At 55.4% G+C, this 17,163-nt stretch overlaps 3 protein-coding genes and 1 long non-coding RNA gene across 6 annotated transcripts in view; 2 read left to right on the top strand and 2 right to left on the bottom strand.

Annotated features, from left to right (window-relative positions):
• Positions 1-1,348: 1,348 nt before the first annotated feature.
• On the bottom strand, positions 1,349-1,862 carry LOC105746597 (uncharacterized). The gene is made up of 2 exons (XR_001118909.4): positions 1,735-1,862; positions 1,349-1,573 (listed from the first exon to the last, which is right to left on the bottom strand). It is a non-coding gene; the product is annotated as an uncharacterized lncRNA (long non-coding RNA).
• TM9SF1 (transmembrane 9 superfamily member 1) lies at positions 1,558-7,204 on the top strand. 3 transcript variants are annotated; one of them, XM_071214002.1, is made up of 6 exons: positions 1,558-2,244; positions 2,547-2,905; positions 3,676-4,297; positions 4,583-4,768; positions 5,716-5,989; positions 6,530-7,204. In XM_071214002.1, exons 2-6 carry the CDS (start codon positions 2,564-2,566, stop codon positions 6,921-6,923), a joined length of 1,818 nt encoding a protein of 605 aa, XP_071070103.1. In that variant the 5' UTR covers positions 1,558-2,244; positions 2,547-2,563; the 3' UTR covers positions 6,924-7,204. The 3 variants fall into 3 exon arrangements, with proteins under 3 accessions (XP_071070103.1, XP_071070104.1, XP_023445971.2); XM_023590203.3 differs by lacking the exon at positions 1,558-2,244 and adding an exon at positions 2,255-2,326; XM_071214003.1 differs by lacking the exon at positions 4,583-4,768.
• Positions 7,205-7,433: 229 nt separating this feature from the next.
• On the top strand, positions 7,434-15,908 carry IPO4 (importin 4). Its single transcript, XM_004463379.5, is given in 31 exon segments — positions 7,434-7,620; positions 7,690-7,776; positions 7,887-7,966; positions 8,055-8,096; positions 8,473-8,602; positions 8,689-8,868; positions 9,126-9,191; positions 9,293-9,394; positions 9,481-9,564; positions 9,810-9,974; positions 10,074-10,127; positions 10,242-10,351; positions 10,627-10,735; positions 10,906-11,035; positions 11,226-11,339; positions 11,436-11,549; positions 11,792-11,912; positions 12,082-12,193; positions 12,311-12,423; positions 12,535-12,612; positions 12,688-12,745; positions 12,846-12,951; positions 13,047-13,240; positions 13,377-13,421; positions 13,838-13,879; positions 13,881-13,964; positions 14,103-14,311; positions 14,419-14,551; positions 14,641-14,745; positions 15,425-15,494; positions 15,606-15,908. Coding segments are annotated over 31 exon segments (3,237 nt in total). The 5' UTR covers positions 7,434-7,551; the 3' UTR covers positions 15,737-15,908.
• Positions 15,909-15,950: 42 nt separating this feature from the next.
• Positions 15,951-17,163, bottom strand: part of REC8 (REC8 meiotic recombination protein) — a 5,530-nt gene continuing 4,317 nt past the window's right edge. The window contains exons 9-13 of the mRNA XM_058289236.2: positions 16,881-16,989; positions 16,606-16,672; positions 16,365-16,496; positions 16,187-16,293; positions 15,951-16,089 (exon numbers count right to left, since the gene is read on the bottom strand). Of these exons, the coding sequence (XP_058145219.1) occupies positions 15,998-16,089; positions 16,187-16,293; positions 16,365-16,496; positions 16,606-16,672; positions 16,881-16,989 (507 nt within the window). The 3' untranslated portion in view covers positions 15,951-15,997. The remainder of the gene's footprint in view (positions 16,090-16,186; positions 16,294-16,364; positions 16,497-16,605; positions 16,673-16,880; positions 16,990-17,163) is intronic.

Consider the following 17,163-nt stretch of genomic DNA (forward strand, 5'->3'; position numbering starts at 1 on the left):
ACAGTGAGATAAAGTGCTGTCAAAAGTCTGGAAGATATAAGGGACAGCTTTACAGAGGCGACATTTGCACCATTCAAGAGACAGCAATCTCACCAGGTAAGTAAGTAATGGTAGATTGGGCAAAATAGGCAGGAGGAACACTATGAGGTGAGCAGACTTGACAGAACAGGATATTCTGGAAAGGTGATTTCAATTTGAATACAGGATAGGGTTCCAGAAAGGGAATGTACTTGGAATTAGGACCCAGATCTGAAAGGCTTCATAATCCAAGCTATTTTAACTTTATTCATTATATTTATAGTCTTATAGTCTTAAATTCTGATGTGCTTCAAAATCAGAGCTTGTTAAAGGAAAAAAAAAACTGACGCCCAGGTGCCCATTCCCCTGAGATTCTGATCTGGTGGGACCTATGTATCTGTGATTTAATAAGCTTCTAGCTGAATCTGGTGCACACCAAAGTTTTAGAACCACTATCGTAGGCAGGGGAGAATTTTTTAAGATTGAAAAAATAATCCTTCCAGCAACAGTGTGGAAAATGGACCCAAGGGGGAAATGGTCAGGAAATTAAGGAAATGATGCCATGGTAAATTTAGGTGAGAGAGGATGAAGCCTGAACCAAGGCAGTGGTGGAGGGAAGATACTCAGGAAGTAAGTGGATGGGAGCTTGGTGTTGCTGATTTGAGGGGAAGGTGTTGTGAAACAGGCCCAGGTTTCTGGCTTTAAGAACCAGGCAGTTGTCAGTTAAGGATGATTCCCAAACCACTGTAAGTTACTTTCTAATGGCAAAATTAGTTGCTTGCCATAAAAAAATTCATCCCATCCCCTACTTCCTATAACCTCACTACATCTACAGAAGGAATAGGTCAGATAGGGCAAAAATTACGAAGTGGGCAAAATGAAGGATTTTCAGGCCAGAAGCCACCTGTGATATTCCACTCTACCTATTCCCTTGGGGTGAGGGAACTTAAATCTCTTTCCTTACACGTTGCTCCCAAGTGGCCAGTGGGAAGTCACTGCCTCAGGGGCTGATCTGTAGAGAAACTACCCAGAGGGCAGGTCCCCCTTAAATTACATAGACAAGAATAAACATTTTCAAAGTGACATGCAATACAAAATTAAGAGAAGCCCAAATGCATACACAAATAAAAATGACAGCAACGAAAGAGACGAATGAACAAGGCCTTCAATTAGCAATAATCCTCCCAGGCTGCCCAATTCATGGGGTAAAGGGGCAGGCACCCTATGGCTTCCGTGCTTCAACATCAGACACGACTCAGGCTTCCTTAGTGTCGGGCGCATAACGGTGACGGTACGCACGAGAAACTTCTAGTATAACCACGTGAAGAAATTCTTTTTTACGTTTGTTTTGTTTAGTTTTGTGTTTTTTTGCGGGGGCGGGGACCATCCATGATAGGTGGAAATGAAGAGATGAGAGGAGTCTGACTGGAATACTCTTGCGTGCACTGCGCCCTGGCTGTTCTGGCCCGGCGACGCCCACCTCCTCGCCCCGGTTCAGGTAGGGGGCCGCGAACCGCCACTCAGGGCTGTGCTTCAACAGCCAGCGGTGAGTCCCCTGGATTCAGATGGCAAAAGCTGTGGAGGCGTCCACTAGGTGCGGACCCGGTGGCCGCCCGTGCTCCATCTCCCGGGCCTTCGCCGGGCTCGCACTCGCGGCCCCGTCACTCGCGACCCAAATTTTCCCGGGGACGACTAAGCGGCCCGGTGGCGACTCACCCCAAAGGGGGGGTCCGCATTCTCGTAGCCAGGCCTCAACTACAGCCTTCTCGGGACACATCCCGCGAGGTTGCCAGCAGCCGCAGCTACAGAGGCGTGGGCCCCTCCTGGCTCGGGGTGACAAGCTAGCCGCCGAGCTGAGGTCCCCGCCGGCGAGGGCGGAAGTGGTAAGACTGACGTGTCTCGGGCTGCTCTCCTGATTGCCGGGAGAAGCCCACCGCCGCGGGACGGACTAGCTGAGCCTCGAAGGGACCCCCGAACCTGGGCCGGGCCTCCGGCTGTACAGCACATCGTCGGGGAGCACGCTGCTAAGCAGACCACGGTATCCCGCGTGGGCCTGCCCGCCGCTCCGATCAGGCGTAGCGGCGGGCAACCCCGTGGAGGTTGGGCGTCAGGTCCTCTCCAGTTCGCCGCTACCGCTCGGTGGCGGGGAGACCCCGGCAGGAGCCGAAGGGCAGCTACGGGGCTGCAGAGGCCGCTGGCACTGCTTGGGTCAGCCCTTCCCGCGCGGTGAGGACCCCAGAGCTGCGGCGCGAAGGGATCTGAGCCGGGAAGCCGCATTGGGTTGCCATGGAAACGGGCTGAGCGCGCGGTAGCTGCCGGGCGGGCGGGCTGCGGGAGCGGGGAAACCCGGGGAGAGAGGCGGAATCCGGCCTTCGGTGTGGTGTGGAGGTCGGGAGGTGGCCTCCTGAGGGAGGGTTGCAGAAACCGATGGAAGGAAGTGGAGCCAATGGGCGGCAATTCCACGGACTTGTCCTGGGGCGTCATGAGTTGATCCCTCGTTTCCATAACCGCTGGACTTCCCCAAACAGGTTCCGCTGCCGTAAGGATGACAGTTCTAGGGCACCCTCGGAGTTGGAGCTACCTGTGGCTGCCAGTCCTGCTGCTTCTGGGCACAGGCGGTGGGCCAGGGGTGGAAGGCGTGACACACTACAAGGCCGGCGACCCCGTCATTCTATATGTCAACAAAGTGGGACCCTACCATAACCCCCAGGAGACTTACCACTACTATCAGCTTCCAGTCTGCTGCCCTGAGAAGATACGTCACAAAAGCCTCAGCCTGGGTGAAGTGCTGGATGGGGATCGCATGGCCGAGTCTTTGTACGAGATTCGCTTTCGGGAGAATGTGGAGAAGCGAATTCTGTGCCACCTGCAGCTCAGTTCTGCTCAGGTCAGCCTCTCCACGATGGCTGTCACTCAGCCCTTCCTCCCAGGGAAGTAACAGTGCCTTACGTTTATGGCCTTCACAGCACTTTTCTGGAAATGACCTGACTTGATTCTAACTTCTATCTTGTGTGGCACGCAGGGCAGATGGTATTTTTTAAGTTCACTTGATGGAAAAATGGAGGGGCAGGACCTTAAAAGTTTTTTTCAAGATAGAGACCAGGGCTTATGATTCCAAGCTTCTCTGTTGGTAGTAAGATCTCAGCTATCATTCCTACATAATTCCATTTCCTTCCATATTCAACGCTCAGCAGTTTCTTAACTGGCTCTCTTTTTTTTCTACCTAACCTTCCCCTGTCCACCTTTTTTCTTTAGCAAATCTTATCTTAGGGAAATTTCCCTTAGTTTACCTTTTTACACCTTGTCTTCATTTCCTAGGCCTTAACGCTGTCAATTCATAATATTTTTTGAGAATCCCAACACATTGTTGGACCAGGTATGAGATGACAGGGCCTAACTCAGTGGTCCTCATCCAGGACAGTTTTATTGCCCAAGGGACATGTGGCAGTGTCTGGAAACATTCTGATTGTCACTCTGAGGGGTGTTACTAGCATCTAGGGGAAGAAGCCAGGAATGCTGCATCCTACAAAGCACAGGGCAGCCCCCCACAACAAAGAATTATCCAGCCCCAAAATATCAACAGGGTTGAGAAACACTGCTGTAATCCTATCCCTGGTGAGTCTTTGTCTGACTGACTCCTGACTTAACTCTTTATAGGTGGAGCAGCTGCGTCAGGCCATTGAGGAACTGTACTACTTTGAATTTGTATTAGATGACTTGCCAATCCGGGGCTTTGTGGGCTACATGGAGGAGAGTGGCTTCTTGCCACACAGCCACAAGATAGGACTCTGGACCCATTTGGACTTCCACCTAGAATTCCATGGAGATCGAATAATATTTGCCAATGTCTCAGTGCGGGACGTGAAGCCCCACAGCTTGGATGGGTTACGGCCTGAGGAGTTCCTAGGCCTCACACACACTTACAGTGTGCGCTGGTCTGAGACTTCAGTGGAATATCGCAGTGACAGGCGCCGGGGTGATGATGGTGGTTTCTTTCCCCGAACACTGGAAATCCATTGGTTGTCTATCATCAACTCCATGGTTCTTGTGTTTTTACTGGTGGGTTTTGTGGCTGTCATTCTTATGCGTGTGCTTCGAAATGACCTGGCTCGGTACAACTTGGATGAGGAGACAACCCCTGGAGGTTCTGGTGATGACTTTGACCAGGGTGACAATGGCTGGAAAATTATCCATACAGACGTCTTCCGCTTCCCTCCATACCGTGGTCTCCTCTGTGCTGTGCTTGGCGTGGGTGCCCAGTTCCTGGCCCTTGGCACTGGTGAGGTGATAAGAATTAACCAGGGCTTTTTCCTGAGGGATAGAACTAGGTAGGAAGCTTGTTCAAAAAAGGTCTTCAGAACTTCCTTCTAGGCAAGGTGAGGGACAGACCTGAGGGATGGGGTCTAGTAAGGATGTGTATATCTGTTACGGGTTTTCTGCACAGCAGAGTTGGGGGAATTGTTTTCCAGGAGGTCTGCTTCTGGGAGAAGGGGCTCATTCCTTTGAGATTGCTAGAAGAGGGATAGGTAAGACCTAACCCAGGCTTTCCACTACCACCCTGCAGGCATTATTGTCATGGCACTGCTGGGCATGTTCAATGTGCACCGCCATGGAGCCATTAACTCGGCAGCCATCTTGTTGTATGCCCTGACCTGCTGCATCTCTGGCTACGTGTCCAGCCACTTCTACCGGCAGATCGGAGGCGAGCGTTGGGTGTGGAACATCATTCTCACCACTAGTCTCTTCTCTGGTGAGGACTTCCCTTTCCCTGGTAGGCCAGCCTGGACTTAGGAACTTTGAACACATCATGGAACCTGAGATAGAGGCAGAGAGAGGCTTTAAGGAAAAGAAGATAGGTGAGACAAACAATAAGAAAAGTGTCAAAAAGACAAGAATGTATTTCTTTTTGAATAGTTAAACATTAAGTCCTTAAAATGCCCTAGGCATTGTGCTAAGTACTCTACACACCTTCATCTCATCTTATCCTCACAATAACTGAATGAAGTAGGCAATATTGTTCCCATTTCAAAAGATGAGGAAATTGAACTTCAGACTAGTTAAATTACTTGCCCAAGATTACACTCCAAAAAAGGAATGAACCAGTTTTCACATCTAGGCAGTCTTGACTCTAGAGCCTGTGTTCTCAGCCTCTATGCCAAAATAACTCCCTTGCTCCCTTGAATCCTTGAATTTACTTTTTGATACCCCCCCCCTTTTTGAGGAGGGCACTCCATTGCAGCTTTTCACACCAGCTCTTCCTTTCAAAGGCGTAGTTGTCTGCATTCTGAACCTTTTTGTTCCCAATCCTGTGTCTGAATTATATCCCATCATGTTTATATTTGTGTCAGAGCTTTCAAAAACCAGGCCTTAATCCAAAGTATTGTCTCGTGCTAGGAATTAATGATGCCATGGCAGGACAGGCCCCAGGAAGCTGGTGGATTCGGTGTCACTCTCAGATCATTATTTAACAGCTACTGGCTGCTAGGGGAGAGGTGTTGGTAAGACAAAGGTTCAGGGGACAGTGGGACATGAGAGGGAGGCAGTGAGAACAGCTGACTATGGATATCCAGGAGCACAGGTCTGGCATTAGAGTGGCAGGCTGTCTCACCCCTGTCCCCTTTAGGTGCAGTCTGAGTGGGTGTTCCCCAAGATGTAGCCCCTAGTGCTGACCCTCCCTCTGGGGGCCCATCCCTGCAGTGCCTTTCTTCCTGACTTGGAGTGTGGTGAACTCAGTCCATTGGGCCAATGGTTCGACACAGGCTTTGCCAGCTACCACCATCCTGCTGCTTCTGACAGTTTGGCTGCTAGTGGGCTTCCCCCTCACTGTCATTGGAGGCATCTTTGGGAAGAACAACGCTAGCCCCTTTGATGCACCATGTCGCACCAAGAACATCGCCCGGGAGATCCCATCCCAGCCCTGGTACAAGTCTACTCTCATCCACATGACTGTCGGAGGCTTCCTGCCTTTCAGGTATCCTTCCTTTATTCCATAGCCATCACCCTCAGGTTTTGACTTTGACTTTTCTTTTCCCCACTTACCCTGTACCTTTGCCCAACTTCAGTGATCATCCCTGGTTCATCTCTACCATTTCGTGACTTGGTTCCACCCATCCCCAAGCAGGACTAAGCTTGAATCAGTTTAGATATATGGTTATCTCACTTTCAAAGCTTACCAGAGACATTGCTCCCCTTAGCGTTAGGCCGCCAGCCAGTTATACATTTGAATACTCATTGAATATGCCAGTGCCACTTTGTAGCAGGTAGATAATACAGTGGAAAATGAGACAGATGAGAACCCTGCTCTCAGTCTATCAGGGAAGATGTTCTTGAAATGAGAGCTAATCAAAGGTAAAAGGATCCCCAGGAAGACAGGAAATCAAGGGCAGGGCGTGGAGTGGGCCCACTCTCCAGAGAGACCCAGAAGCATGGGAGGGTGGGGCTGGATTCTGAGCTGGCCACTGTGCCTGCTGTGCATAAACCCTTTAATGCCATGTATCTGTTTTCTCCGCAGTGCCATCTCTGTGGAGCTGTACTACATCTTTGCCACAGTATGGGGTCGTGAGCAGTATACATTGTATGGCATCCTCTTCTTTGTCTTCGCCATCCTGCTGAGCGTGGGGGCTTGCATCTCCATTGCGCTCACCTACTTCCAGTTGTCTGGGGAAGATTACCGCTGGTGGTGGCGATCTGTGCTGAGTGTCGGCTCCACCGGGCTCTTCATCTTCCTCTACTCAGTTTTCTACTATGCCCGGCGCTCCAACATGTCAGGGCCGGTACAGACAGTAGAGTTCTTTGGGTACTCCTTACTCACTGGCTACGTTTTTTTCCTCATGCTGGGCACCATCTCCTTTTTTTCTTCCCTAAAGTTCATCCGTTATATCTATGTTAACCTCAAGATGGACTGAGCTCTGGGTGGCAGAACTATTATTGCTCTTCTCTCCTAAGCCCTTTCTTCATGCCCCAGTGATCTTTTCTACCAGCTTCTCTTCTAATTGAGTGACTGAACTCTGATGATGTTATTGCCCTCTCCTTTGCCCTTTGGGCCTCTCTTTCCCTAGAGAGGGCCTGGATATTATAAATCTCTATTATATAAGGAGGATATATTTGCACTTTTTAAGTTGCCTTTAGTTTTGATCCTGATTTTTCTTTTTACAAGTATCAAAATAAAATTTATTAAGAAAATGGATCCTGTAGTTGGAGGGTTTGGTCTGGATATAGGAACTCGAGCCCTGCCGTAATGGGCACGGTTCCCCGGAGAGCCAGTGAATCCACGAAACTCGAGTTGTCTTCCAGCGGGGCCTGGGAACTCTCCGCTGGGGGAACCTACGCTGCCAAGCGCCTGTTTCCGCGGCTCAGCCGGCGCTCAGCCTAACGGAAGTGGCGGAGGCGGAGCTCTTTGTGGGAAGTGAGTTGAATCACCTTGGTGACGGGAGGGGCGCGGAGCAACGTCCTTTCCGCCGGAAGCAGGTGTCAGAGCCTCCACGTGCTGTCCCTCCCCCCTCCCGGCCCGGTAGCGGTGGCTCCGCTGCTGCCATGGAGCCCACCGGCCTGGAGCAGGTCCTGCGGGAGCTGCTGCTGCCGGACACTGAGCGCATCCGCCGGGTACGGGGCCGGGCGGAGGCAGGAGGGAGGTTGCGAGAAAGGCCCGACTGACACCCAACCTCTCCCCAGGCCACCGAGCAGCTCCAGACCGCTCTTCGGGATCCCGCCGCCCTGCCCGCGCTCTGCGACCTGCTGATCTCGGCGGCTGACCCCCAGGTAAGACCCCTGCCCCGCCCTTCCCACTGATCAGGTCCCCGCTCCGGACCCCTGCAGCCAGCCCTTCACCTTCCTGCCTGGCCCCTCACACTCCTGCTTCTTCATCCTAGATCCGCCAGTTCGCGGCGGTGCTGACCCGTAGACGGCTGAGCAGCCGCTGGTGGCGGCTGGCGGTGGAACAGCGGGAGAGGTGGGCTTGGGCGGGGCAGGGTGGGGCGGGGCCAGGCCTCCTGTCAATGGGCAGGCCGGGTACCAAACTCCTGCCACCTGTGTTCCAGCATCAAGTCCCTGGTCCTGACGGCATTGCAGAGAGAGACCGAGTAAGTGCCTGCCCTCCCCCATTCTACACCCTGACTGCAGGTGGCGACCCTCTCTGGGCTTCCACCTTCTCTTTCAGCTCCAGGCTGGGGCTTGGAGGGCAGGGACTTCAATTCTAGACCAAGGGTGGGGCGGGGATTCTAAGGCTGTGGTGAAGACTCTAGTTCTTGAAAATGGACCTGAAGTTCAGTCTGAGTGAGGCCGAACTCACCAGATGACTCACCTATGGAGCTACTGGGCTTTCTCCCAGCTGCTTTCTCTTATATCCCACCTCCTCAAAGACCTACACCCAGCCCCTGGAGGTTTAGCCCCTGGCTGTCTGGTAGAGGCTGGCCTGGCAAGTGAGGGGTGGTGAGGAAGGATCTCTGTCACCTGCAGGCACTCTGTGAGCCTCAGCCTGGCCCAACTCGCAGCCACCATTTTTCGAAAGGAAGCCCTGGAGGTCTGGCCTCAGCTCATGCACCTTCTGCAGCACAGCACCCACAGCCCTCACAGCCCCGAGAGAGAGGTACCATCCTGCGGTTGGTGGGAGGGAGGGACTGAGACACTGGATCAACCAGGTAAACTTTTCCCTTATCCCCTACTTCTGGACAGATGGGGCTTTTGCTGCTGAGTGTGGTGGTGACTTCCCTGCCCAGGGCCTTCCGACCCCACCACCGGGAGCTTCTTCGGCTTCTGAATGAGACCCTTGGGGAGGTGGGCTCCCCCAGGCTGCTCTTCTACTCTTTGCGCACACTGACCACCCTGGCCCCTTACCTTGGCACTGAGGACACGGTAAGACAGGGGCCTGCACCTTCCCCTGCTTCCTGTGAAGAGCCTTCGTGGCCACACCCCTGATGGCTGCAGAGCTGTGTCACATTCTTTTCCTGCCTTTTGTTTTTCTTATCAGAAGTTACCTGTGGGTGGTTGGGCCTGGCTGGTGGGCCTGGGTTCCTTTCAGAGACTGGGCTGTGAGAAAGCCACCTGCTTCTGGGGTCTGAGGTTAGGCTGCATAAAGGTTTGTGCGACTCAGCTCCTCCTGTGTTCTCCAGCCTCTAGCACGGATGCTGGTGCCCAAGCTCATCGTGGCAGTGCAGACTCTGATTCCCGTAGATGAGGTGAGGCCAGGTGGGCAGGGTTGGAAGGAGAGTGGGGGAGCATTCAGCCTCATTCACCGAAGAAGAGCATGGTCACTCTATGACTTGTCTGTGTCTGTCAGGCAAAGGCCTGTGAGGCTCTGGAGGCCCTGGATGAACTGCTAGAGTCAGAGGTGCCCATCATCACCCCCCACCTCTCTGAGGTCCTCACATTCTGCCTGCAGGTGAGACTAGTGTGGGCACAGCCCCTGCGTCTTATTCTGCTGGGAATTTCCTCGCCTGTCTCTGATTCCTGTTAGTCTCTGGGCAGGTGGCTGGAAACATGGCCCTGGGCGATGCAATACGTGTACGTGTTCTCTGCTCCCTCACTTTCTTGATCAAAGTCAAGAGCAAGGTGAGTGCCCTCTGATGCACGTCACTCCAACCCCCTCTCCACCCTCACTCTCACTTCTGGGGCTTTCTCTCCATCTCATGGTATCTGAAGCACCATGGCAAAGATGTTCCTCATTCAGCCCAGCTTCACCCAGCTCCTGGCTGGGAGAGTGGAAACCTCCTTGTGGCCTGGAAGTCTGGAATTTTTATTGTGAGCCCATCTAGGGAGCAGATTCTTGGGGAAACTGTTCTGTCCTCCCTCACAAGGCTTTATTGAAGAATCGTCTGTTACCGCCCTTGCTACAAACCCTTTTCCCCATTATGGCTGCCGAGCCCCCCCTGGGCCAACTGGATCCTGAGGACCAGGATTCAGAAGAGGAAGAGCTGGAGATCGGGCTGGTGGGGGAGACTCCCAAGCACTTTGCTGTCCAGGTGGGATGTGGGACAGGGCCAGCATGTGGGTGTCAGGTGGCTGTGGGAGAGTGCAGAGGCAGAGATGGAGTCAAGCAACATCTTCTTGTCCTTTCTCAGGTCGTGGACATGCTGGCACTCCACCTGCCCCCTGAGAAGCTGTGCCCCCAGCTGGTAAGAGTGACTGTCTCCTGGTTGCCCCTATACACTGGTGTGCCTAGTCCCCTGAGGTGTGAAGGAATGCTGAGCTTGTGTTGGGCCTCCAGGAAAGTACTCTGTGCCCCCTAGATGCCCATGCTGGAGGAGGCCTTGAGGAGCGAGAGCCCATACCAGCGCAAAGCTGGGCTCCTGGTGCTAGCCGTGCTGTCTGATGGGGCTGGCGACCACATCCGGCAGAGGTATCCATTCCCCCACCTTGGGGTGCAGATGGGCCATAGAGAGAAGGCTAAACATACCAGGATCCCTGGTTTATGCTTGTTGTTTTAGGCTAACTAGTAATAGCATTCTCTTCTACTCCCAATAATGCCCTGGTTTGGAATATAAGTCAGATGGGCACCTCTGCTATGGGGGGCCAAGGAGTGGTGCCAGGTGGTGGTTTTCCCCAGGGAAATGAGCCTAGGGCTCTCGGGTCCTGCCCTCTTACACTGCGTCCTCTCATCCTTTCCCCATCTAGACTGCTGGCCCCGCTGCTGCAGATAGTGTGCAAAGGCCTAGAGGACCCATCACAGGTTGTACGCAATGCAGCACTGTTTGCTCTGGGCCAGTTCTCAGAGAACCTGCAGGTGAGCCAGGCAGAACCAGGGCAGCTGCCACCTGAGTGTCCCGCCCATCTCAGGGACTGTGCTTCCCCATGAGCTTTCATCTCCTTTCCACACATCTCTGCTGCCACTGCCACTCGAGTGTATGCCCTATGGGTGAGCCTGGTTTAGGCCCCTCCTTCTCCTTTCCTCAGCCTCATATCAGCAGCTATTCAGGGGAGGTGATGCCACTGCTCCTCGCCTACCTAAAGTCGGTGCCAACCGGGCACACAAACCACCTAGCCAAGGCCTGCTATGCCCTGGAGAATTTCGTGGAGAACCTAGGTATAGCTGGCAGTGGTGAGCACAGGGGTGGGTATGGGAGCTGCAGCTTTGACTGAAGGTGACTCCCTCGCTCGCTGTCTTGTTGTGGGGAGAGACCTGTGGTGGGGACTCCAAGAAGTTCAGCCTGGAGGGCGGTAGGCTCCCAGAAGGTAAGACGGGTTGATTGCAAGAGGTACACTCTTTGCCACAGGGCCCAAGGTGCAGCCCTACCTTCCAGAGCTTATGGAATGTATGCTGCAGCCTCTGAGAAACCCTAGCAAACCCCGGGCCAAGGAACTGGCTGTGAGCGCCCTGGGAGCTATTGGTGAGGAGAAGGAGACAAGGGCAGGTGTTCTGTGGGGCAGGAGGAGGGGCACAGGGTTCACCCTGCAGCTCTGATTTCTATCCTTCCATCCTGCAGCCACAGCTGCCCAGGCCTCTTTGCTGCCCTACTTCCCTGCCATCATGGAGCACCTGCGGGAGTTCCTGCTGACAGGCCACGAGGACCTTCAGCCTGTGCAAATCCAGAGCCTGGGTGAGGGAGGGGCTCCCAGCTCCAGGGAAGAGGCAGTCTCCCCTGGTGTTCACTGAGATCAGCCTCCAGGGCAGCATAGGTGTCTTCCTTCTCATTTCTTTTCTCAGTTCTGCTCACCTACCTAGAAGTAGGACAGAATGTCTGAAATTCCCCCAGCTGTCACCTTTGGTCCCCCAGGTCTTGGCTCTGCTCCCCTGGCCCAGCTCCACATCCCAGGGTTAACTGAGCTCTTGCCCCCACAGAGACTCTGGGGGTGCTGGCTCGAGCTATGGGGGAGCCCATGAGGCCCCTGGCTGAGGAATGCTGCCAGTTGGGGCTGGGCCTGTGCGACCAGGTAGACGACCCTGATTTGCGGCGCTGCACGTGAGTGACCCTTCACCCTAACCCTGGCACTGCCCCACCTGCCACCCACTGGATCCAGAGCTCCCATTCCAGACCCCAGGTGTCTGGTTTGGGACCATAGGTTTCCCAGGGTTCTCCCATCCTGCCTGGCTATAGCAGGCAGGCTGTAGCCTCCACCTGCCTCCACCAGGTACAGCCTGTTTGCGGCCTTATCGGGGCTGATGGGTGAAGGCCTGGCCCCCTACCTGCCACAAATCACCACGCTCATGCTGTTGTCACTACGTTCCACTGAGGGCATTGTGGTGAGCGGGGTGGGAGTGGGGGTGGGGACGGGGTGGGTGGGCAGGGCCAGCCCTGGGATGGGACTTACCTCCTGGACCCAGCAGAGCCAAAGTCCCTGCTGTGCCTACTCCATCCAGCCTCAGTACGACGGAAGCAACTCCTTCCTTCTGTTTGATGAGAGTGATGGGGAGGAGGAAGAGGAGCTTATGGAGGAGGACATGGAAGAGGAGGATGACTCAGAGATCTCAGGGTATGGAGGGTTGCTGTTCTGGTCAGAGGAATCCAGACTTGGATTCTGGATGAAGCCAGTGCAGGATCTGCCCCAGCAGGTGCCTGATGGTGGCTGCCTCCTCACTCCCAGGTACAGCGTGGAGAACGCCTTCTTCGATGAGAAGGAGGATGCCTGTGCTGCCCTGGGAGAAATCTCTGTGAATGCCAGGTGAGCAGAGCCCCTTCCCTGGTACGGGGAACCCCACCTAGGGGCCCCTTCCCATAGCCATATGTCTGTCCACAGTGCTGCCTTCCTTCCCTTCATGGAGAGTGTTTTTGAAGAAGTATTCAAACTGCTGGAGGTACGTGGGCCAGTGTGCAGGACTGGGTGGGGTCCACCGGGCTGGGGACCTTGTGCTTGCCCTGTGCTCAGTGGGCATATCTGCCACCTTCATCCTGCAGTGCCCTCATCCCAATGTGCGGAAGGCTGCCCACGAGGCCCTGGGTCACTTCTGCTGTGCGCTGCACAAAGCCGGTCAGAGCTGCCCCTCCAAGCCCAGCACTGCTGGTGAGCAGGACAGGTGGGGCCAGACTGGGGGCCCTGGGCACCATGTGCGGGCAGGAGGGGGGCAGGACGGGGCCTTCAGCCAATAATGTCTCCAGCTCTGCAGGCTGCCCTGGCCCGGGTGGTGCCATCCTACATGCAGGCAGTGAGCAGGGAGCGGGAGTGCCAAGTGGTGATGGCCGTGCTGGAGGCCCTGACAGGCGTACTGCGCAGCTGTGGGATCCTCGTGCTGCAGCCCCCTGGGCGCCTCGCTGAGCTCTGCAGTGTGCTCAAGGCCGTGCTGCAGAGGAGGGTGAGCAGGGTACGGGGCTGCTAGGGAGAGAAGGTGTTCCTCCCTGAAGGATGGTCAGAGGCTGAAAGGCCAGCCCTCTCCTCCCCTCACCCCCATGGAAAGAAGGGGCCTGAGAGGTTGGCTCCTATTCCCACAGACCGCCTGCCAGGACTCTGATGAGGAGGGGGAGGACGATGATCAGGTGAGAGCTATGGTGGACACTGGGGACCAGGCAGCCTGGGTTGTCTCCACTGTGTGGGGGTGGGCAGCATAGCTGGCCTGGGCTTGGGGGAGCCAGCGCCGCTGGAAAAGATTGTTAACGGCTGAGAATGTCATAACCCTGATTCCATGCAGCCAGTGGGAGTCCAGCAAAGGAAAGCAGTGTGGACTGGGGCATCTGGGGAGGGCTGCCTAGAAGTGGGATTCTGTTGCAGGCTTGGGGTGATGGGTAGGAGTAGGATGGAGAAGATGATGCTGGACTGTGGAAAAGCCCAGCCTGGGAGGGGCAGGTCCTGTCAGCCTAGGGCAGCCCCCTGGGGACCCACTGGCAGAGCATGGTTGGGAGGCATGAGTCTTGGAGTTGGCCTCAGTGCTCCAGCCCCTGACCTGACTCCATAGGCTGAATATGATGCCATGTTGCTAGAGCATGCTGGAGAGGCCCATCCCTGCCCTGGCAGCCGCAGCTGGGGGAGACACCTTTGCCCCCTTCTTTGCCGGCTTCCTGCCATTACTGCTATGTAAGACAGTGAGTGCTCCGTCCTCTGGCTCCAGCCCCGTTCTGCCCATGTGCCCTCTACCCACAACCCCAACCCTCCCAGACCCTCTCCCCAGCCAGTTGTCCTGGTTCCAGACTGATTTGCACTCTTCCCCTGCCCTCCCCCAGAAACAGGGCTGCACAGTGGCAGAGAAGTCCTTTGCAGTGGGGACGCTGGCGGAGTCCATTCAGGGCCTAGGTACCGCCTCCGCCCAGTTTGTCTCCCGGCTGCTGCCAGTGCTGCTGAGCGCCGCCCGGGAGGCAGACCCCGAGGTGCGGAGCAATGCCATCTTTGGGCTGGGCGTGCTGGCTGAGCACGGGGGCCGCCCTGCCCAAGAGTATCCTCAGTTTGCAGGAGGGGTCCAGGGTGGGGGTGGGGGTATGCCCTCAGGGCTCAGGAGTGGTGTGGTCAGCATGTGGGTGCCATCCCTTGACTGTGGCCCAGACACTTCCCCAAGCTGCTGGGGCTCCTGTTGCCCCTCCTGGCACGGGAACGCCATGATTGTGTCCATGACAACATCTGTGGGGCCCTTGCCCGCCTGCTGATGGCCAGCCCCACGAGGAAAGCGGAGCCCCAGGTGAACAATGGGTCACCAGGCAGGGCCTGGGAGCTGAGGAGGGGACAGAGAGGCAGGGCAAATGGGCTGAGGCATCCGTGTGTGCCCAGGTGCTGGCTGCCCTGCTACACGCTCTGCCACTTAAGGAGGACTTGGAGGAATGGGTCACCATAGGTCATCTCTTCAGCTTCCTCTACCAGAGCAGCCCCGACCAGGTAAGCACTGCTAGGCAGAGGTAGCTTCCAAGGGCCAGTTTCAGTGATAGGCAGAGCTGGTGGCAGTTGTCTAACAGTTTAAGCTGTCATTAGACACTCCTTATTCACCTGTCTTCTCATTTATCTGTCCACCTGAAGAGGAGGGGCTTTTTCCACATCGCATTTTTCTTTAGTGAGGCACCATCCCATCTGTGCCAGGAGTTGCAACTTTCCTGGCTGATTTCCTAGAGCAGGGTTTTTTTAAACTGTACTGCTTGGAGCTCTGGGTCACTCTGGGCTACCCCACCATACATTTCAGTCTGAGAAGCTGGTTCTGAGTGAGATTTGTCTGTACCAAAGGAGCTAGGTTTGGACTCATGTCCACTGTCCCACTCTCTGTGTCCACTTTATGTTCCATACCTGGGGAGCTGGGCCTCTTTTGAGTCTGAGTCCATGACTTCAGTCGTATTTGGTCACACACCCCCATGTTTCATTGGTCCTCATGTTTCACAGTTGCTAGGATGCCTGTGAGTCAGTATCAGGCTCAGGCAGCCCTGGTGGGAGATTCCTACCTCTCCCTGGTCCTTACCTACCTTCTAACCCATTTGGGCAGTCCTGCCTCTGGAGCCCCTGTCCTACCTCCCTTGCCCAGTCCTGGGGGCCAGAAGTGCTCCTGCCTGAGTCTGCCGTTTTCCCACAGGTTGTAGATGTGGCTCCTGAACTCATGCGCATCTGCAGCCTCATTCTGGCTGACAACAAGATCCCACCAGGTGAGGGGGGGTAGTGGTGGGCAGGGGCTGGGAACAGCAGGGCTCAGAGGGGTAGCAAAGTGTCAGGAGCCCAGTCCTCCCAAGACCTCTCCTTCTACACTCTCCACCCAGATACCAAGGCTGCACTGCTGCTGCTCCTGACGTTCCTAGCCAAACAACACTCCGACAACTTCCAAACGGCCCTGGGCTCACTGCCTGGTGACAAGGCTCAGGAGCTCCAGGCCATGCTGGGCCTCACCTAGACCGCAAGCTGTGGCCAGGCCAGAGAGAACAGAGCCAGCCCAGGCCTCAAGCTCCAGCTTGCACCTCACCAAAGATTCTGGGCCTCAGCCCTGCTTGCTGCCTTAGAGGGGTGTGCCTGGGGCCAGATCTGTCTTGACATCCTACTGTAATAAATGCAGTTTTCTGCATTAACAGTAGCTCTGAGCTGGAATGAGAGAGAGGCACATTCAGAAATGAGGCAAGCAGGACAACGTTTAATATGAGCAGTTTGTAAATGGACTCTAACCACTGTGGAATCGGGGCCCTGGCTGGATCAGGAGGCGTCCATATGGTTTCTCTTGTTCCACACGAAGGATCTTCTGTGCTGAGAGCACTGGGTAAGGGGGTGGAAAGGGCAGGGTCAGTGGGGCTTGTCCCTGCGCTACCTTCAGTCCCACCACCCTACACACACATGAGGGGCCCACACTCACCCAGGAGCAGGTAGAAGACCCGAGCAGCCATCCTGCGCGGGCTGAGAGGTGCCACCAGACTACTGAAGTCAGGCTCCCTGTCAGCCTGCAGTTCCAGTGCCACTGCCCTGCAGGGACCAAGAGCCTTGAGCTGAGGCCCTAGTCTGGGCCCGCCCCTTTGAGCACCCCTCCCTCATACCTGTGCACAGCCTCCAGCGAGAGCAGCTCGAGCTCTAGGGGCAGCCCCAATGGCATCTCCATGGGTACCTCAGGGAGTTCTGGCACCACAGGCAATGCAGGGAGCTCTGGCTGCTCTGCTTCAGCCCAGGCCCTAGGGGGACATGGGAATTGGAGAGAAGATGCAAGGTCGCATTCTTGCGCCCTTCCCCCATCCTGGCCAGAGCTGTGGCCCTGCACTCAGGAAGAGCCTGGCTGCTTACCACCGCTCTTCTGGAGGGACAAGGCTGATGCGGGACTTCTCCTCTTCAGCTGCTTCTAGGGAGAGCTCTGTTGGCGGGGGGGGGGGGGGGGGGGGGTCTGCTTGGATCCGAGTAAGCAGGTTCTAGGAGCCCCCTGGGCTAACTGAATGCCAGCACAGTGAAGTGACTTGGGGTGAACTGCAGAGGCACTCTAATCTGTGCTTTCCTGGGCCAGGCCAGGAGCGGGGTCTCCCCTGTCCCACTTGCTCAGGTGCTTACTTTCTCCTCAGCCTTACCTGAAGACAGCATGAGGGGACCGCTGGGCTCCTGGGCCTCCCTCAGGACCTGGGAAGGGAGGAAAGAGTGAGGCCCCAAGCATCCCAGAAACATCCGGGTCTGGCCAGTCTAGCTTGAAGCATTCCCAGCCCAGGCTCCCGGGACTGTAGGCACACCCATTCTTACTGGGGCTTTGGGCCTTGAGGCAGAAACGACGAGATTGTTTCTGTGGTCAGGTCACAGGAGTCGGGATGTAGTTACCTCAATATGCAGATATAGTTTCAAGCTTTCCTCCTTTCCTCC

Source organism: Dasypus novemcinctus, chromosome 3 (assembly GCF_030445035.2).
Source record: "Dasypus novemcinctus isolate mDasNov1 chromosome 3, mDasNov1.1.hap2, whole genome shotgun sequence".
In the NCBI taxonomy this organism is placed as follows: domain Eukaryota; kingdom Metazoa; phylum Chordata; class Mammalia; order Cingulata; family Dasypodidae; genus Dasypus; species Dasypus novemcinctus.